The 22,040-nt window shown below is 45.4% G+C and overlaps 1 protein-coding gene across 4 annotated transcripts in view; it reads left to right on the top strand.

The window, feature by feature from the left end:
- The window catches only part of LOC134948964 (synaptotagmin-like protein 4), a 354,237-nt gene that overhangs the window by 315,761 nt on the left and 16,436 nt on the right, over nucleotides 1-22,040 (top strand). For all 4 annotated transcript variants that reach the window (XM_063937274.1, XM_063937275.1, XM_063937277.1 and 1 more), the window contains 3 exons: nucleotides 1,709-1,811; nucleotides 2,264-2,425; nucleotides 18,251-18,329. In XM_063937274.1, coding sequence (XP_063793344.1) covers nucleotides 1,709-1,811; nucleotides 2,264-2,425; nucleotides 18,251-18,329 — 344 coding nt within the window. The remainder of the gene's footprint in view (nucleotides 1-1,708; nucleotides 1,812-2,263; nucleotides 2,426-18,250; nucleotides 18,330-22,040) is intronic.

The raw sequence follows: 22,040 nt of genomic DNA, 5'->3' as shown, positions 1-22,040 counted from the left end.
AAAAAAACATCTGAGTTCAGCTGGCATAACGCACGCCCGCTGATATCGGCTACAGTATTTGAATTGTATGTATGTATTTGTGTATTACTGATTTTAACCTCTATATTTCACTGTTGTTTTTAGTTTTAGTGCTGCTAGTGTAATGCAGGAAATGAATAAATAAAAAACTTTTCTTATCAGTTGGATATATTTTACCTCTAAACTGTGAAGTATTATTAGAACAGTGATCAGAATAATCCTTAGCAGTCCAAGTAATTAACACAGTGCTGCAGTTTGGCAGCGGAGGTGCTACTTATATCTAGGTGCCACTGGGATACTTTCTGTGATAATTGCAGAAGAGACTTGTTAGAACAATTCAAACACATCTCATCATCACCACTGTAATGTTGGCAGCGTGGAATCATGTCTCTATTTCTAGCTACAACTTCTGTGTATACCACTTCCAATAAAAGGTGTTTATTGCAAAGTACAGGAAATAGATGTCTGTTTAATACGTTATCTTCTGAGTGGAGTTTACTTCCTCTAACTAAATAACTCTATTGCTGTGCATGTTATCTCTGCTTTATAATCAGGCTTTCATGGTTTAGGGCACATTTATAACCTTGTTTTGAATATTTGAATTTATACACGAGTCATTTCAGAGTACACCTGTGCCACCTGCAGTGACGTGCGTTGGGGTGTGGCATGTGAGGCAGAGCCTTTCCTGCCATACTAACGAGGTTTGACTATATAAAGTATATGACAAATACAAATAGTATATTATAAATATCTTCTTTTTATTATTCTAATGATTTTTATAGTCAAATCTCTGGAGTAAAAAGTCTATGGCAGGTGAGACAGTGCTTCATCTGCTTATCTTTTCCGCACATCTCTGATCAAAATTTGCCAAATTTCTAGCAGTATATACTGCTGCACCTGTGTATAATGCCCACATGAACCCTTTGGCTCATATATTGTGTGTAAATCTGGCACTGGTACTAACCAGAGCCTCCTAAACCATTTATCTTACCGCACGTCCCTTCTACACAATGCAGTAAAGGAAGCCATTTTGTGGACTGAGACAATATATTCATGAAATGGAGGCATCAGTGATGTGAGGCACAAAGTTAGAGGGGGTAATTCAGAGTTGATCGCAGCAGCAAATTTGTTAGCAGTTGGACAAAACCATGTGCACTGCAGGTGTGGCAGATATAACATTTGCAGAAAGAGTTAGATTTGGGTGGGTTATTTTGTTTCCGTGCAGGGTAAATACTGGCTGCTTTATTTTTACACTGCAATTTAGATTTCAGTCTGAACACACCCTACCCAAATCTAACTCTCTCTGCACATGTTACATCTGCCTCCCCTGCAGTGAACATGGTTTTGCCCATAGTCTAAATTGGATTAAAATTCTATTGGATTCCAATTGATTTCATTGATTTCAATTGTAACCGCAGTTACTAAAGTATATGGCAATAACAGAATTTTATTCACTAAACAACACATACTGTACAATGCAAATTTAATTTTAGTCTCATATTTTACATACAGATGACAACCGTCTACTGGTTGGCTGCCATAGACTTCAGACTCCAATAATGATTGTAAACCGTCCAACCGGTGGGATTTGTTTTCAATAAAATCAATAGTCTTTGATAATCCATAGCATGTTATCCTTGTGACTAATATTTAGCGTTACAGTGATAGTTGTCTGTTCACTGTTTTGAAGGTATGTGAAGACTTACCTTCTCCCAGATAAAGCAAGGATGGGAAAGAGGAAAACGTCAGTCAAAAGAAAGACAACCAATCCAATTTACAATGAGGTGTTACGGGTACGTCTGTGTGTATTGGTCAAAGCCATTTTATCTCCGTCATTTTTATCATAATTCCATTTATCCGTTTATCAATGCATGTGTGTATATTACCATCAGAGATTGAGAGTACACCTTTAAATCCCCCACACACCCAAAACAATTGATTGCTAGTGTTACTTCACTGGCAAGACCCCATCCTTCTTGTTTTATGGTGTTACGAGAACTCATTGTGACAATAATCATCCATTTGCTTTCAGTCTGTACAGTATTTGATGGAATTACACCTTGGTTCTCCTTTGTGATCAATAGTGTATAACTGGACATTACGTAATATTTGTATTTTTAATTAAAAAAATTTATCATTCTAAAAAAATGGTATTGTCCTTATGAAAGTGCAGTAAGACATAATTAATGTGTTTTTACTTCTGATGACTGACTCAGTGAATGCTCTGTATTGTTTTATGTTCTAGTACAAAATAGAAAAAATGGTTTTGCTGATCCAGAAACTGAACCTTTCGGTGTGGCACAATGACCCTCTCGGCAGAAACAGCTTTCTCGGAGAAATGGAGATTGATCTGACCAGCTGGGATTGGAGCAACAAAAAGCCCAACTGGTACACCTTAAAGCCACGGGTATGTTAGCATCCTCTGATACGATGCACTTAAGTTTTGCAGATACTGCAAGGCAAGTTAGAGGTTTCATTTAATCATAATGTTATTTGTTAGTAAGTAAAAGCAGTACCTCTAAGTCATATATAACATGGTAAGGAAATCTGGAGACGCTTTAAAACAGCTCAGTGAAAGGAGTTTGCCACAGCTTTTGTGCATTGTGCAGTGCCCTCTAGTGGAGAATACCTAAAACAATCACAATAGTTCTAAATGTTAGTAAAGTCTAAAACAATGGTAATAATAAATAACCAAACTTACTTTTAGTTTTTATTAAGTAATAAAACAGTTAGTGGCTAGTATCCAAACTGTATTTTTACCGTTTATGAAATGGTTCAAAGGATGCTTTTGACATTCAATAGTAAATGTAGTTTATGTACTTTTATAAATACCTCACACTTTCACAATCTCTCTGTAATATATACATATATACTGTACACATATATATCTATATCTCTCAGGGCCATAAATAGGTGTGTGCGTAGTATGCCACCGCACATATTGCTGCAGGGCAGGGGGCGCTGTTGATGGCACTTGTCAGTGATCTGTTTTAATTCCTTTCACTTGTAGCTTCCTCCCTTTTTGAAGCCCAGCATCTCCTGATTGCCACTGTCTCCTACTCCCACCCCTTCTGTTGCTAATATTTATACAACATTCATGAACTTAACTTGATAGCTCTTTGTTATTCAGTCACACTGTCCTCTATTACATTTCAAGATGCTGACATACCTGGATGTATTAAGTTTGAGGTGGCTAGATGACATCCAAGATGAAACAGCAGAAAGGCATTTAGTGACCCTGATCAATACAGATGGTGACAAATCTGAGGAGGATAGGTAGATTTGAGTATCATCTGCGTACAGATGATACTGAAATCCAAAAGAACTGATTAGTTTACCAAGAGATGAGGTATAGATTGAGAAAAGAGGACCTAAGGCCGAGCCTTGTGGTACTCCAACTGAAAGAGGTGGCGAAGAGGAGGTGGATTCAGAGAAACGAACACTGAAGTAGCGATTAGATAGGTAGGATAGGAACCAAGAGAGGACTGTGTCTTGAAGACCTAGGGATTGTAGTGTCTGTATGAGAATAGAATGGTCAACAGTGTCAAAAGCAGCAGAGAGATCTAGAAGAATAAGAAGTGAGTAATGGCCTTTGGACTTCGCAGTGACTAGATCATTCACTACTTTAGTCAGTGCTGTCTCTGTGGAGTGTTAGGAACGAAAGCCTGACTGAAGTGGGTCAAATAAATTGTGTGATTTAAGAAAGTGTGTGAGGCGAGTGTAGGCAAGTCTCTCAAGTAGCTTGAACATGTAATCACAAAGGAATTGACAAGGTAAATGCAGTGGAACCATTGAGAAAACACATTGTTACAAGAAATATAGCAAATGCATGAGAAAACACAGACGTCACATAGTAAAGGATATACTAAATAGAGGGTACACTTCCAGCAATAGAGTGAACTCCAGACAAACAGGTTAGCAAAAACAGACATAGTATTTTTTCCCTCTGGTTAAAACGGAGGACGACCAGATGTAAGTACTTCGAGATTATACCATGAGGTCAGAGACACTGCAGTTCACAGCATGTTACGAAGGGAAGGGGTCAAGTATTTGACATGTGGCAGCCAAATGCCAAAGAACTTTTCTGCTTTTTGTTCCTTATTAAGGGACATCTCTACCCAGTCCATGTGGAATAAGTAAGAGACTCGGGGCAATAATAACTACAATGATAAGGTATCAGAGGAGATCCACTGAGACAAAATGGTTTTCCTCACAGCTGCCGCAATTTTAGCCAATAAGATTCGTTGACCAGGGCCCATTCAGGGATAGGGATAATGGCAATACCATAGGTATCCTCAATGTATGTACATACCGTCAACCAAAATGTATTAACCTCAGGACAGCTCCACATACAGTGGAATAGATCAGCATCAGGGGCCGTGCACTTAAAACATTGTGAATCAGAGGAAGCGCACATCAGCATTCTTAATTTCGGAGAGTAATAGGCTCTAAGCAGCAGTTTACACTGCATTTCTACATATGAAGAAGAAACCAAATCTTTACCTTTTTACCTCAAAGGAGGAGCCCTAAGGATAGCGAGAAGCTAAGCAAGGAGACCTAGTGCCCTTTGAAATTGAGAGTCTGCCTGCAAACCTTACATATTTAACATACAGCGGGCAGAGCTTGGCCTGTCATCCCAGCATTTACAGCTCTGAGCAGGGCAGAGAAGGAGGCGGATTATTCTCCTCAGGACCAGCATTTTTACAGCATCAATCCGGGAAAGCCCAGAGGTGTGGCCTGACAAAGATTGCCATTATTCTTTCAATTCCGAAGCGAAGCACGGGTATTCAGCTAGGAAATATATATAGAGAGAGAGAGAGTGAGAGCAAATAGCGCAACTTAAAGAGGTGTTCACACTATATCCTGGGGATGGAGTAAAATCCGAAATGTTGATACAACACCTGCATGGTATTGTCAGTCACTCTATTCATTGAGCTATCTGCCCTTGCATAGAAAGCTAGAGAATTCTAACCATTTGAAGCTTACCTTGTACTTTGTGAAAAAATGTATGTTTGACTAGAATGAAACAGGTAATAGGCTTGAATCCTGGGTATGTCAGTATATTGAAATGTGTTATTCAATAAAGAGTATTGTAACTGAACAACTGCGAGTTCTCAAGTTAAGTGCATGAATGTGGTATAACGAGGATTTGTGTCCAAATCTATCCTCTTGCAGTTTGCTATAAATGTGTAGGTATAAAAGATATCTATATATATATATATATATATATATCTATCTATATATATCTATATATATATATATATATATATATATATATATAGTGTTCACTCTAGGAATTTTTTAGGGTAGGGTGCTGATCACGGGGAGGGCACATTTTTCATTCCGGAGGGCACATTTTTCAGTTAGAAGGGCAAAATTAGGTACATACTATAATGCTTGGCCCTCCCATACCCACATGCTAAAGAATGGACAGTGCGCGCCGAAGGCGCGCAGCAAAAATTTAGGGGCGTTGTTTTTCACACAGTAGTGCAGCTAATACACACTGCACCAGGTAGAACCTCCTATACACACTGCACCAGGTAGAGAGCACTGAGACACACTGCACCAGGTAGAGAGCACTGAGACACATTGCACCAGGTAGAGAGCACTGAGACACATTGCACCAGGTAGAGAGCACTGAGACACACTGCACCAGGTAGAGAGCACGTTATACACATTGCACCAGGTAGAGAGCACTGAGACACACTGCACCAGGTAGAGAGCACGTTATACACATTGCACCAGGTAGAGAGCACTGAGACACATTGCACCAGGTAGAGAGCACTGAGACACATTGCACCAGGTAGAGAGCACTGAGACACATTGCACCAGGTAGAGAGCACTGAGACACACTGCACCAGGTAGAGAGCACTGAGGCACATTGCACCAGGTAGAGAGCACTGAGACACATTGCACCAGGTAGAGAGCACCTAGAAACATTGCACCAGGTAGAGAGCACCGAGAAACAATGCACCAGGTAGAGAGCACTGAGAAACATTGCACCAGGTAGAGAGCACTGAGAAACATTGCACCAGGTAGAGAGCACTGAGACACACTACACCAGGTAGGGCACATTTTTGATCTCCGCTTTTCTCTAACGTCCTAGTGGATGCTGGGAACTCCGTAAGGACCATGGGGAATAGCGGGCTCCGAAGGAGGCTGGGCACTCTAGAAAGATTTATGACTACCTGGTGTGCACTGGCTCCTCCCACTATGACCCTCCTCCAAGCCTCAGTTAGATTTCGTGCCCGGCCGAGGTTGGATGCACACTAGAGGCTCTCCTGAGCCCTTAGAAAGAAAGTATAGTTTAGGTTTTTTATTTTCAGTGAGACCTGCTGGCAACAGGCTCACTGCAGCGAGGGACTAAGGGGAGAAGAAGCGAACTTGCCTGCTTGCAGCCGGATTGGGCTTCTTAGGCTACTGGACACCATTAGCTCCAGAGGGATCGACCGCAGGCCCAGTCCTTGGTGTTCGGTCCCGGAGCCGCGCCGCCGTCCCCCTTACAGAGCCAGAAGCAAGAAGAGGTCCGGAAAAACGGCGGCAGAAGACATCAGTCTTCACCAAGGTAGCGCACAGCATTGCAGCTGTGCGCCATTGCTCCTCATACACACTTCATACTCCGGTCACTGAGGGTGCAGGGCGCTGGGGGGGGGGCGCCCTGAGAAGCAATAATAACACCTTGGCTGGCAAAAACTCCACAATATATAGTCCCAGAGGCTATATATGTGGAAAATACCCCTGCCAGAATATGGAAAAAAGCGGGAGAATAGGCCGCGGAAAAGGGGCGGAGCTATCTCCTGCAGCACACTGGCGCCATTTCTCCTTCACAGATCCGCTGGAAGGAAGCTCCCTGGCTCTCCCCTGCAGTCTACACTACAGAACAGGGTAAAAACAGAGAGGGGGGGCACTAAATTTAGGCGCAATATATATATAGTATAAAAAGCAGCTATAGGGGACATAACTCAGTTAGTCCCTGCATTATATAGCGCTCTGGTGTGTGCTGGCATACTCTCACTCTGTCCCCCCAAAGGGCTTTTGTGGGTCCTGTCCTCATTCGGAGCATTCCTTGTGTGTGTGCGGTGTGTCGGTACGGCTGTGTCGACATGTGCTGCCGCTGCGTGGTCAGATAAACTGTCAGAAAATATTGACACATTAGACAGAGACACGATCCTGTTAACCATAGACCATATAAAAGACTCAGTCTTATATATGAGAGATGCACAGAGGGAAATCTGCCGACTGGCATCTAAAGTAAGTGCATTGTCCATTTCTGCTAGGAGAGGCTTATGGACTCGCCAGTGGACAGGAGATGCGGATTCAAAAAAGCACATGGAAGTGTTACCATTTAAGGGTGAGGAATTATTTGGGGATGGTCTCTCGGACCTAGTTTCCACAGCAACGTCTGGGAAGTCAGCATTTTTACCCCATGTCCCATCACAGCCTAAGAAGGCGCCGTTTTCTCAGGTTCAGTCCTTTCGGACCCAGAAAAACAGGCGTGGAAAAGGCGGGTCCTTTCTGTCCAGAGGCAGAGGTAGGGGAAAAAGGCTGCAACAAACAGCAGGTTCCCAGGAGCAAAAGTCCTCCCCCGCTTCTTCTTCCAAGTCCGCCGCATGACGGTGGGGCTCCACAGGCGGAGCCAGGTACGGTGGGGGGTCGCCTCAAAAATTTCAGCGATCAGTGGGTTCGCTCACAGGTGGATCCCTGGATCTTGCAAATAGTATCTCAGGGGTACAAGCTGGAATTCGAGGCGTCCCCACCCCACCGGTTCCTAAAATCTGCCTTGCCGATTGCTCCCTCAGACAGGGAGGCGGTGCTAGCGGCAATTCACAAGCTGTATTCCCAGCAGGTGATAATCAAGGTACCCCTACTTCAACAAGGCCGGGGTTATTATTCCACACTATTTGTGGTACCGAAACCGGACGGTTCGGTGAGACCCATTCTAAATTTGAAATCCTTGAACACGTACATAAAGAAATTCAAGTTCAAGATGGAATCGCTCAGGGCGGTTATTGCAAGCCTGGACGAGGGGGATTACATGGTATCCCTGGACATCAAGGATGCTTACTTGCATGTCCCCATTTACCATCCTCACCAGGAGTACCTCAGATTTGTGGTACAGGATTGCCATTACCAATTCCAGACGCTGCCGTTTGGACTGTCCACGGCACCGAGGGTATTTACCAAGGTTATGGCGGAAATGATGATACTCCTTCGAAGAAAGGGAGTTTTAATTATCCCGTACTTGGACGATCTCCTAATAAAAGCGAGGTCCAAGGAACAGTTGTTGGTGGGAGTAGCACTATCTCAGGAGGTGCTGCACCAGCACGGCTGGATTCTGAATATCCCAAAGTCACAGCTGGTTCCGACGACACGACTACTGTTCCTGGGTATGATTCTGGATACAGTCCAGAAGAAAGTGTTTCTCCCGGAGGAGAAAGCCAGGGAGTTGTCATCTCTAGTCAGAGACCTCCTGAAACCAAAACAGGTATCAGTGCATCGCTGCACACGGGTCCTGAGAAAGATGGTAGCTTCTTACGAAGCAATTCCCTTCGGCAGGTTCCATGCCAGAATCTTTCAGTGGGACCTGTTGGACCAGTGGTCCGGATCGCATCTTCAGATGCATCGCTTAATAACCCTGTCTCCAAGAACCAGGGTGTCTCTACTGTGGTGGCTGCAGAGTGCCCATCTTCTAGAGGGCCGCAGGTTCGGAATACAGGACTGGGTCCTGGTGACCACGGATGCCAGCCTTCGAGGCTGGGGGGCAGTCATACAGGGAAGAAACTTCCAAGGACTATGGTCGAGTCAGGAGACTTCCCTTCACATAAATATTCTGGAACTAAGGGCCATCTACAATGCCCTAAGTCGTGCAAAAGCCCTGCTCCTACACCAGCCGGTGCTGATCCAGTCAGACAACATCACGGCAGTCGCCCATGTAAATCGACAGGGCGGCACAAGAAGCAGGATGGCGATGGCAGAAGCCACAAAAATTCTCAGATGGGCGGAGAATCATGTACTAGCACTGTCAGCAGTGTTCATTCCGGGAGTGGACAACTGGGAAGCAGACTTCCTCAGCAGACACGACCTCCACCCGGGAGAGTGGGGACTTCACCCAGAAGTCTTCCAGATGCTGGTAAACCGTTGGGAAAAACCACAGGTGGACATGATGGCGTCCCGTCTCAACAAAAAGTTAAAAAGATATTGCGCCAGGTCAAGGGACCCTCAGGCGATAGCTGTGGACGCTCTAGTGACACCGTGGGTGTACCAGTCGGTTTATGTGTTCCCTCCTCTGCCTCTCATTCCAAAGGTATTGAGAATAATAAGAAAGCGAGGAGTAAACACAATTCTCGTGGTTCCGGATTGGCCAAGACGAGCGTGGTACCCGGAACTTCAAGAGATGCTCTCAGAGGACCCGTGGCCTCTACCGCTCAGACAGGACCTGATACAGCAGGGGCCCTGTCTGTTCCCAGACTTACCGCGGCTGCGTTTGACGGCATGGCGGTTGAACACCGGATCCTAAAGGAAAAGGGTATTCCGGAAGAAGTCATTCCTACGCTTATTAAGGCCAGGAAAGATGTTACGGCAACGCATTATCACCGCATATGGCGAAAATATGTTGCATGGTGCGAGGCCAATAAGGCTCCAACAGAGGAATTTCAACTAGGTCGATTTCTGCATTTCCTGCAAGCAGGAGTGGATATGGGCCTAAAACTAGGCTCCATTAAAGTACAGATCTCGGCTCTGTCGATTTTCTTTCAAAAAGAACTAGCTTCAGTATCTGAAGTTCAGACTTTTGTAAAAGGAGTGCTGCATATTCAGCCCCCGTTTGTGCCTCCGGTGGCACCTTGGGATCTCAACGTGATGCTGAGTTTCTTAAAATCACATTGGTTTGAGCCACTAAAAACCGTGGATCTGAAATATCTCACGTGGAAAGTGGTCATGTTATTAGCCTTGGCTTCAGCCAGGCGAGTGTCAGAATTGGCGGCTTTATCATGTAAAAGCCCTTATCTGATTTTCCATATGGATAGGGCAGAGTTGAGGACTCGTCCCCAATTTCTCCCTAAGGTGGTGTCAGCGTTTCACCTGAACCAGCCTATTGTGGTGCCGGCGGCTACTAGTGAATTGGAGGACTCCAAGTTGCTAGACGTTGTCAGGGCCCTGAAAATATATGTTTCCAGGACGGCTAGAGTCAGAAAATCTGACTCGCTGTTTATCCTGTATGCACCCAACAAGCTGGGTGCTCCTGCTTCTAAGCAGTCTATTGCTCGCTGGATTTGTAGTACAATTCAGCTTGCACATTCTGTGGCAGGCATACCACAGCCAAAATCTGTAAATGCCCATTCCACAAGGAAGGTGGGCTCATCTTGGGCGGCTGCCCGAGGGGTCTCGGCTTTACAACTTTGCCGAGCAGCTACTTGGTCAGGGGCAAACACATTTGCAAAATTCTACAAATTTGATACCCTGGCTGAGGAGGACCTGGAGTTCTCTCATTCGGTGCTACAGAGTCATCCGCACTCTCCCGCCCGTTTGGGAGCTTTGGTATAATCCCCATGGTCCTTACGGAGTTCCCAGCATCCACTAGGACGTTAGAGAAAATAAGAATTTACTCACCGGTAATTCTATTTCTCGTAGTCCGTAGTGGATGCTCGGCGCCCATCCCAAGTGCGGATTGTCTGCAATACTTGTACATAGTTATTGTTAACTAAAGGGTTATTGTTGAGCCATCTGTTGAGAGGCTCAGTTGTTTTCATACTGTCAAACTGGATCTAGTATCACGAGTTGTACGGTGTGATTGGTGTGGCTGGTAAGAGTCTTACCCGGGATTCTAAATCCTTCCTTATTATGTCTGCTCGTCCGGGCACGGTGTCCTAACTGAGGCTTGGAGGAGGGTCATAGTGGGAGGAGCCAGTGCACACCAGGTAGTCATAAATCTTTCTAGAGTGCCCAGCCTCCTTCGGAGCCCGCTATTCCCCATGGTCCTTACGGAGTTCCCAGCATCCACTACGGACTACGAGAAATAGAATTACCAGTGAGTAAATTCTTATTTTTTTTCTGCCAATTTTACTTACTGGGGGCTGATGCTGCGGGAGTTGATCGCGCTGGTTCCCCCCTCACACACCGCGGAGCTAGTTGAAAATGGCCACCACACTGATCCATGCAGAGCTGGATTAAGGCTCTGGGAGGCCAGGGGCACTAAAGAGCAGGGGGCCCCCATGGACTAAAATTTAAAGTTGTTATATATAGAGAGAGAGAGAGACGGAAGAGATTAGGCGGCACTCACAGGACTGAATATGAAGAAATTAATATTGAGGCAACTAGTGCCTAATTATCATCAACGTTTCAGTTTTATTTTAAAAAAAAACTTTCGTCAGTATACTATTTTTTTTTAAATAAAACTGAAACGTTGATGATAATTAGGCACTAGTTGCCTCGATATTAATTTCTTCATATTCAGTCCTGTGAGTGCCGCCTAATCTCTTCCGTCTCTATATTCCACTTCTTCGAGTGGTAAGGAGGGCACCAAGGCGCTTACTACATCCAGGACAGAGTGCCGGCCGTTACTGATAGATTTTATACATTATATATATAGCACTGTAAGGCGGCACTCACGAGACTTGAGACAAGAGTAATCAGACGGACAGCGTCACCATGTTTATTTATATATATATATATATATATATATAAAACCGCAATTAGGGCAGCACTCCTAGTGACAAATACAACTGCTCCGGTGCCCTCCTAGGTGCCCAAATAGGCCCACAACATACTTCCAGGTCCGGCGGCACTCGGATATAAAAGTGTTTAAGGCAGAAAGTACAACGTTTCGGAGAACTTTATTTCCACTCCGTCATCAGGTACAGAGAAAGGGGCCCACCCCTTGCTCCTACCGCCGATACCTGGAGATCTGCACCAAGGGTGTACAACAACAGCTGGCTGTTGTGCAAGGAGGACTTCTTAAAGCAAGCCTTCCCTGTGCATTAGCGCTCTGCGAATCATTCCTGCACGTCCGTAACGCGCCACCCATATGTAACTTCACAATGTACGACATCACATAGGGGTAGAGCGGTGCAGCTGAATCTTACAGAGAAAGGGCCCGGGACACCAGTCCCCGCAGTCCCCCCCTGATGGCTGCCCTGTATATATAAAACAAAATGTGGGAAGGGGCCTCTGGCATCAATGTTTCTATGCCCCTTCCCCATGAAGCATGCACTTTATGTCCCTGTTGGAAAAATGGAGGTGGTGGGGGAGGGGCGCCAATTCTATTTCTGGCACAGAGCACCAAAAAGTCTACTTACAGCTCTGCCTGGCAATAATGTGCTCCAAGAAGTAAGCTCAGTGAGAAACAGATAATGAAATCTAGCAATAGCTAGCTGGCAGTAGTTAGGCAGAGGGATATCAAAATTGGTAGCTGGAGAGTCAGCATGAATTTGGAAGGTGCTCATGGACAATGCTAGTGACTGATTTCATACAAATACACACACTAACAGTATATTTGTGGTGTTACACCTAAAATGTCACAGTGAGTAACCTCACAATTTTCAATGATTTATATATAAATAAAACACAGATAACAGTGCTGGCGTTACAGTTATGTCACATTTTATTGACAAATAATAATTCAAATTGGTGGCAGCATTAAGTGACGGACAGAACAACAAGCATGCATACAAAGCCAAATATTGGTATTCATCTCCCCACTTACCATAACACCCACCTGTTCAGGTGGTGTAGCCATTTCCCAGACAATACAATTGGCCTACAATGTAGAGCGCACCCAGTAAGCCCAATGCTTAACTATAAGAACCAGATTATCATTCTGTACTACCACAGCAAGGCCTATTCTGACCCACAACCAGAATACCCCCCAGTACATATAATACTACACACCAGCCCACCCTTATACATATAACACTACACAACTGCCCCATCTGTACTTATAACACTACACACCAGCCCAGCCCTATACATATAACACTACCATACTTGCCTACCTGACCCGCTCCATGAGGGAGAAAATGCTCTGTTCCTGGACTTTCCTGGTAATGTATGATTGCCATCACCTGTGGTGAGCTAGTTAATTAATAAGAAAGGTGTTTCACCACAGGTGATGGCAATCATACATTACCAGGAAAGTCCAGGAACAGAGCATTTTCTCCCTCATGGAGAGGGTCAAGTAGGCAAGTATGAACACTACACAGCTGCTCCACCTGTACATATAACACTACACACACCAGCCCACCCCTATACATATAACACTATACAGCTGACCCACCTGTACATGTAATACTACACACCAGATTCCCCCCCCCCCCCGTACATGTACCGTTACACACCTCCCCTCCGTACATCTAATACTACACACATCCGACATCCCTCCTAAAAAAAACCTCCTCTGTACATATGACACAGCTGTCCCCCCCATACATTTAATACTACACACCAGCGCGCTCCCCGCCACTGTACATACTGTATAATATTACACATTCATCCCCAGTGTACATATAATGTTACACTCAAGCCCCCCTAATTCCCCCCTCCCCCCTCCCTGTATATATAAAAATAAAACTACACACCTGGGTTTAAATTACAAGTACTTAAGTTGTCAATGAGTTGGATGTAACTGTCAACATTTTTAAAAGTAATTAGCAGCTTAGCAGCTCTTCCAACACACCCATGAGGTGGCTGCCCTATTATTGTTTTTTCTTTTGGGGTGAGACGCCAGTAGCCCTAATTCCCAGCTTTCTTTTCTGTTTAATTGTATAGGTTATATTTTTTCTGTGCAGGGTAAATACTAGCTGCTTTTGTATGTAACCCCTAAATGTTAGACAGCTGTATTTTATACTGCTATTTAGATTTCAGTTTGAACACAACCCACCCAAATCTAAATCTGTCTGAACATGTTACATCTGACCCAACTGCAATGCAACATGGTTTAGCCCAGTTACTTGCTTTTTTGCTTTACTTACGAGCATGAATCAGGCCCTTTGTGTAGTCCCATAAAGGTGCCGCAGGTGGAACAAAAACTGCTGCGGCCACTGCCATAGATGTGTATGAAAGCGGTGCAGCGGAAGGCTTTCATAGTCCTCCCTGCACCACATAATCTCTGAGCCCTGGAGCCTCCTCAGCGTGTGTTGTCACAGAAGTGCCTCCCCACCACAGCTGCGCCCAGATCCCCAGACGCCCTGACTCCGCAACACAGCACCTGGGCTGCCGGCCTCGAAGCCCCGAGATGGCTAACGTAACAGATAGAGTGGGTGATATCATGGAGGGTAATGTCTGGACGCTGAATCAATGTAAAAGGTGACAGTGCTGTGCAGTGCAGTGGGTGTGCACTGCTCTCACCTTTTACATTGATTCAGCCAGTCAGTCAGTTCTGCCAGCCAGTCACTATTGTTAGTGCCAGTGTCCCAACGCGCCGCATTACAGGGAAGTAGACGCACTAAATAAACTACAGCTCCCAGCAGCCCTTAGCGCCAAAGCATTCCAGCACTAAGGGCTGCTGAGAGCTGTAGTTTATTGAGTGCATCTTCTTCCCTGTAATGCGGCATGTTGGGACACCGACGCTAACAATAGTGACTGACTGCTTGGCTGCTGTGCGAGTCTCCGGGAGAACCACTGCCAAAGGGAGGACAGCAGCCTAGCTGCTTCCAAGAGGAGAAGCATTACCTGCCCCTCCCCAACTCGCAGTACCTCCGGGCCCCATCCGCAGCACCCCCCCCCCCCCCCTCCACCACCCGCGGGGGCTCCAAACCTCCTCCCTCACCCGATGAATCACCTAGTATATGTGTGTGTGTATATATATATATATATATATATATATATGTACTGTATATCTGTGTGTTTGAATGTTTCCCATATTATATATTAACACTGAAAAGTTATATTACCATGTGCAGAGTTAATCCAATATCCATGCTAGTAGAATAATCTGTCACCCAGCATCCCTCCATTCTCCATACCTCAATGTAACAACAGTATCTACATAAGAAAATGAAAAAGGGGACGCACGGTAGTAAAGTCATGTACTCTTTTATTGGGCAAAATAGCCATATAATGGGGATCAATCAGTTGGGCTTCTAGTTGCTGGTGCTTACAGTACATAGAAGCAGCAGCAATAGCACTAATATGGTAATGCAGCAGGAGGCGTCACGACTCCTGCATGCATTACTGATCCGAGTTGCATCCTAGGATGCAGTATAGGATCATCTCCGTCACTATTAGCTGGCTGCCTGACCCATGGGGTCACACAAGCCGGCCACCACAGCTACAACCTACAGGCCAGGAAATCTCCAATCTCTGACGGAGATTCTGGCCACTTCCCTGCCCTGCAATAGCGTTGACATGCCTGAGTTTGGAGAAAAGGGGGCCATCGCCGCCCCCTCCCCACCCCTAAATGGCATCAGACTGTCAATCACTGATAGGCTGATGCCGTTATGTGTCCGTCGTTACAGGACCCATTTGCACATGCACAGAACGGGTCTGGCACATGCGCAAAGTACTGGCAGTCCGGTAAAAATAATTAGTACTTTGCAACTCCATCCACATCTGAATGACCTCCAATATGCATACATTAAAAAAAATTAACTATATATATATATATATATATATATATATATATATATATATATATAAAATCAGTGGCGTATCTAGAGAGGAGGGGACCCGTGTGCAGTCTCCGTGTGTGGGCCCCCTCCTCTCCCGTAGCCGGCAGCGCCGCTGTTAGTGCTCTGAGCACTAGAGACTCTGGCACACTAGAGACTCCGGCATGCGCAGGTCTCTGGAAAAACTGTGCGGCAGCCATTTTTTCGGAGACCTACGCATGCGCTGTAGACTCTGGCACTGTGCCAGAGTCTATAGTGCTCAGAGTGCTAACAGCGGCGCTGCCGGCTACAAAAGAGGAGGGGGCCCACACATGGACACCAAAAAGGTAAGTATACTAGAAATTGGTGCAGTGTTGGCCCCCTCTGGACCCAGGGACCCGTCTGCTACGCATGCACCGCACCCATTATAGATACACCACCGTATATGACGAAAATGAATCTGGAGTTTCAATCCTACAAGTATATATGCGTCCCTTTAAGTCTTTGCCCTAGATGCAAATGCATACCACGTCATAGAATGCGGCATGTAGTTGCATGTGTACAGTGTACTCATGCGCCCGATATTAAACTTTAACTAAACATGTGCGCTCGAAGGCAGCAGGACTAGGACGCTTCTACTGCCTGTGTACAAAGGGGGGACATAGCGGCACTCCATGGGATCGGGTAGCGTGAGGTTGTGCTCCCGCGAACCGTAGTTACAAGCCACGGTACACACTTGCGATTGTTAGCATATGAAAGGTCTAATGGCAGTGCTCGGTCCCACTATATGTATGCATAACAGGAACGCCGGGAAAATCAACAAAGATGTGTGAGGACACATCTCTACATACTGGTGCTTGAAAGTTTGTGAACCAGTCAGAATTTTCTATATTTCTGTTGTAATTTGGCCTAAAACTACCTTAGATTTTCACACAAGTCCTATAAGTAGATAAAGAGAACCAAATCAAAGAAATGAGACAAACAAATAAGACTTGCTAATTTTTTTATTGAGGAAAATGATCCAATATCACATATCTGTGAGCGGCAAAAGTATGTGAACCTTTGCTTTCAGTATCTGGTATGACCGTCTTGTGCAGCAATAACTGCATGTAAACAATTCCGGTAATTGTTGATTAGTCGGCTTGGAGGAATTTTACCCCATTCCGCCATACAAAACAGTTTCAACTCTGATATCTTGGTGGGTTTCCTCCCATGAACTGCTCGTTTCAGGTCATCCACAACATTTCAAATGGATTAGGATCAGGACTTTGACTTGGACATTCCAAAACTTTTAATGTATTTTTCTTTAACCATTCTTTAGTCGAATGACTTGTGTGCTTTGGATCATTGTCTTGCTGCATGACCCATGTTTTCTTGAGATGCAGCTCATGGACAGATGTCCTGATATTTTTCTTTCGAATTTTCTGTTATCATTCAGAATTCATTATCCCATCAATTGTGGCAAATCGTCCTGGACCAGATGCTGCAAAACAGGCCCAAACCATGATACCACCACCACCACCCCCTGTGTTTCACAGATAGTATTTATGCTGGAATGCAGTGTTCTCCTTCCTCCAAACACTGCTAGGTAGCTGAAGCGCCTGGCTACTTCTCACATAGGTAGCTGGGCAGCGCTGCAGCTTCCCGTCTCTTGGTACACTTTGCCCCTCCTGGCTTCCCCTTCTGTTGTGTCTGCAGCATGTGAAGAGCTGCAGTGTTTGGGCGGGAGGAGGCTGGTGAAAGCTGCTGCTCCGTAGCAACGTAAGTATAACCTAGCACACACACATACAGTGACAAGTTCCCCCCCTCCCCCTCTGTATAGTGTAACAGGTGTTCTACCTGGAGTAATGTGTAAAGGAGGGCTCTGTCTGGCATATTGTGTAAAAGAGGGCTTTGCCTGGAGTAATGTGTAAAAGGGACTCTACCTGGCATAATGTATATAAGTGGCACTACTGTGAATAATGGCGTAATGTGAATAATGGAGACTACTGTGCTGCATAATATGATTTGGCATTATTTTGTGATCACGCCCCTTCCCCATGAAGCCGGCGTACTGTTCCTATTTTTGTTATGGTGGGGGGGAGGGGCACCAATTCTCTTTCTGGCACAGGGCACCAAATGTCTAGGTAGGGCTCTGATTGAGATATAGATATACATATATAGTGGAAGCCACGCCAACTGCCAATGAGTCACAGCTTGTGATGTTTGCCAGCGTTTGGGGTGGCAGATAGGGGTCTATTCATGAAGCAGTGAAAACTGTGGAGAAGTGAGCCAGTGGAGAAGAGCCATTCAGCACTGAAGTAACATTTATAATTTGCATACTATAAAATTATACAGAGAAGCTGATTGGTTGCCATGGGCAACTTCTCCAGTGGCTCACTTCTCCACTCTTTCACTGCTTCATGAATAAACCCCTTAGTGTTGCTCCCCTGTTTGAATTATGGACTGTGCAGCCCCGTCTTTGGAGCTGCCACTAGATAGATAGATAGATAGATAGATAGATAGATAGATAGATAGATAGATAGATAGATAGATAGATAGATAGATAGATATTACTCTGACATCCCTTTGTCTGTTCTATACACTTTGTAGACCAAGTTGTTAGTGATGTGTCACAAATGTTTTTTCTGTGTTTCATGTTTTTCTTTCCTCAGAGTCTCTCTGCTATGAATGGTGTGGATCATCTTGGTGTTATGAACCTGTCAGTGAAATACATCCCGCCAGGAAATCTTGGTAAGATACAACAGGGGTGATATGATCAGCAGACGTGGAGTAAATGTTTCTCATTCTTCCACACCTACTTCCCTGGAGTGAAAACCAGGGTGTGGTCTGGGAAGTCTGCCATCTTTCAGAGCACAGCAGACCTATCCCAGCCAGCTGTAGTGCTGCATATTGTAAATCAGGGCTGGCCAAACCGGTCCTCGAGATCTACCAACAGTTCATGTTTTCCAGGCCTCCTGGAGATCTGTAGAATTGTCAGTTAGGAATGAATGCAGCACATCTTAATTTAGTAATGACTACACCTGTGCACCAGCTAGGTGGTCTGGAAAATGTGAACCGTTGGTAGATCTCGAGGACCGGTTTGGCCAGCCCTGTTGTAAATGATGTTGCAATATATCCCTATGGCTGTGTGGTACATTTATTGAACTGTAAATAGAGTGAGTTGTAATTGTGTTTATTTTCATTGCTTGAAGAGCATGCTGGGAAATACAATGCTTTCAGTGAAGTCTGTGCTCCGCTGAATGAAATGTAAACTGATATACAGTAGATACATTTAGTGAGTGATCTTCTTGCCGCAGTAGGCTCCACCAATACAGACAAACTGGGTTCTGGCAATCTAACACAATAAAAGTGTTTTCTTATGGGAGTATAACAAGTGATAACAAGTCATTGGGCATTTATTACATTCCTGTTTCAATGAAGGACGGTCCACACTACACACAACACATTGGCTACCATAATTTGCTTATTGTCCTTCACATTGAGTTTAGTTGCGTTATGGTGCCAGAAATTGGGATTAGGGAATGATCAAAGAGATGTGATCAGAATCAGGTCAAATGTTTAGGACGAAAGAGAAAGCGTAATAGCCAGAGATATACAGTGTGCGTTCAAGGAGCTAGAAGGGGTAGCAGCTGCTTTACGACGGACACAATACCAACGGTCATAATCCCGACAGCCATTGACCGACAGTCAAAATACCAACATTCATTATGCTGACATGTTCAAAATACCGACAGTCAGAATACCGACATTTGAAATGCCGACATGCATTTTTAAGGATTTTTTGCCCAAAAACAGACTTGTTCATACTTTACCATCCCAGTGGATATGGGAATATAATTGTGCCCGAAGCATGGCGAGCGCAGCGGTACACTTAGACGGTGTCCATGTCGACATTGACACAAACCCCCCAGTATACTCATGTCGGTATTTTGACATGGCATTTCAAATGGCGTATTCTTACTATGTCGGTATTTTGACAGTGTCAGTGTTTTGACTGTAGGTCAATGACTGTCGGGATTATGACCGTCGGGATTGTGTCTGTTGGTAAATCATACTGAACCCGCTAGAATAGGGGTGGGCAACAGGCGGCCCGCGGGCTGGATGCGGCCCGCGGACCGATCCTGCCTGGCCCGCTGTGCCCCACCAGAGTGCAATGACAAGCAGCCCGACATGCCGCTTGTCATTGCACTGCTCTCAGACGCGGCGTCGCTGAGGAAATCCCGGTCACGTCACAGGGTCAGCTGACCGGGATTTCCTCTGTTATCATGCGCTGGGCGGCACGGGGGGCGGGCACTACAGTGAGCAGGAGCGGCGGCCGAGAAGCGGCGGACAGTGAGGAGAGGAAGCGGCGGGCAGTGAGCGGGAGCAGGTGAGGCCACATCATCAGTGACTCCGGCCGGCAGCAGCGCAGATCATCGGACAGCGGGGATCGTCTGCCACTGTGGCAAAAAGGTAAACCCCCTGTACAGCCAGCCCCTGGATCACTGCTTAAGCTGCCATATAGCTTTAGGGGTGGGGAGGGAGGGGAGTTAAAAACTGCAATATGGGTTTAGGGGAGGGGGGGAGAAAGGGGGGTAGGGACTGTCTGCCGTAATGTGTAAAAACGGGGGCGCTGTCTGCCGTAATGTGTAAAAAGGGGACGCTGTCTGCCGTAATGTGTAAAAACGGGGGTGCTGTCTGCCGTAATGTATAAAAACGGGGGCGCTGTCTGCCGTAATGTGTAAAAAGGGGGCGCTGTCTGCCGTAATGTATAAAAACGGGGGCGCTGTCTGCCGTAATGTGTAAAAAGGGGACGCTGTCTGCCGTAATGTGTAAAAACGGGGGCGCTGTCTGCCGTAATGTGTAAAAACGGGGGCGCTGTCTGCCGTAATGTGTAAAAAGGGGACGCTGTCTGCCGTAATGTGTAAAAACGGGGGCGCTGTCTGCCGTAATGTGTAAAACCGGGGGCGCTGTCTGGTGTAATGTGTAAAAAGGGGACGCTGTCTGCCGTAATGTGTAAAAAGGGGACGCTGTCTGTCGTAATGTGTAAAAAGGGCACGCTGTCTGCCATAATGTGTAAAAAGGGGGACGCTGTCTGCCGTAATGTGTAAAAAGGGCACGCTGTCTGCCGTAATGTGTAAAAAGGGATCTCTTTTTGAGTATTTTGTGTGTGGCCCTCGAATATTCGCTGGAAGTGTTAAGCAGCCCCCCAGCTGAAATAATTGCCCACCCCTTCGCTAGAAGGTATGAAACCCACATTAATACTATGAGAGATTAATTTATGAAAGCCCCAAGTCAAAACACAAGTCAGTAGTGAGGAAGTAGAGGTATCCGCACTAGTAATCATTATTCCACCCTATAAGCTACACTTACTGAGGGCAGGCGTAAGTAAAACAGACGAGACACAGGAACAGGCCTAAGAGGAGCCGACAAGAGACAAGGCACAGTGTTCAGACAAGCCCAAAAAAAATGCAGGCAGCTCAGTTGGCACATCTTTGATGTTTGTGTGTGGTGGTGGGCACATTAGGGGAGAAAGCTCTCTCGTGCCGGCTCATATTTTACATTTAATTCTTATTTATGCAATTGATGTCTGTGTTCACCCTGAAAAAATTTCCAGCTGGGTGGCATTATGAAGTACCCAGGAGGGAGCAGACAGGACTCTGGAGGTTATTGCCAGCAATTTGGAAGAGCACAATAGATTTCTGCAGGCGTGCAGTAGTACAGATGAGTTATGGAATATAGGAGAAGCTTGTACAGAAAATCTACGAGAGGATGAATAATTAAGTGATACTGCTGATATAACCTGTGTTGTGAAGAGATCTAATGCGTGGGACAGACAATGAGTGGGAGGAATCTAATGAGGACTGGAGTTGAACGGATGACGAGTGAGAGGGATCTAATTAGTAGTGGGAGAGACTATGAGTGGGAGGAATCTAATGGAGTTGGATGGACAGTTAATCAGAGGGATCTAATGAGGAGTTGTACAGACAATGAGCGAGAGGGATCTAATGAGGAGTGGGATAGACAATTAGTGGAAGGGATTTAATGAGGAAATGGACGGACGAGTGAGAATGGGTCTAATGAGTGGGACAGACAAGTGGGAGGGACATAATGAGGAGTTGAATGGATGTTGAGTGAGAGGGATCTAATGAGGAGTGGGACAGACTATGAGGGAGAGGGATCTAATGAGTGAGACAGACTATGAGTAGGAGGGATCTAATAAGGAGTTGGATGGACAATGAGGGAGAGGGATCTAATGAGAAGTGGGACATACTATGAGTGAGGGGCATCTATGAGGAGTGAGACAGGCAATGAGTGAGAGGGATCTAATGAGTGGGACAATGAGTAGAAGAAATTTAATGAGGAAATGGACGGACAATGAATAAGAGGACTCTAATTAGGAATGGGACAGACAATGAGTGGAAGTGATTTAATGAGGAAATGGACGGACGATGAGTGAGA

This window comes from Pseudophryne corroboree, chromosome 8 (assembly GCF_028390025.1).
Source record: "Pseudophryne corroboree isolate aPseCor3 chromosome 8, aPseCor3.hap2, whole genome shotgun sequence".
In the NCBI taxonomy this organism is placed as follows: domain Eukaryota; kingdom Metazoa; phylum Chordata; class Amphibia; order Anura; family Myobatrachidae; genus Pseudophryne; species Pseudophryne corroboree.
The sequence above is the reverse complement of the archived record's forward strand: the minus strand, read 5'-3'. Positions and strand labels throughout refer to the sequence as shown.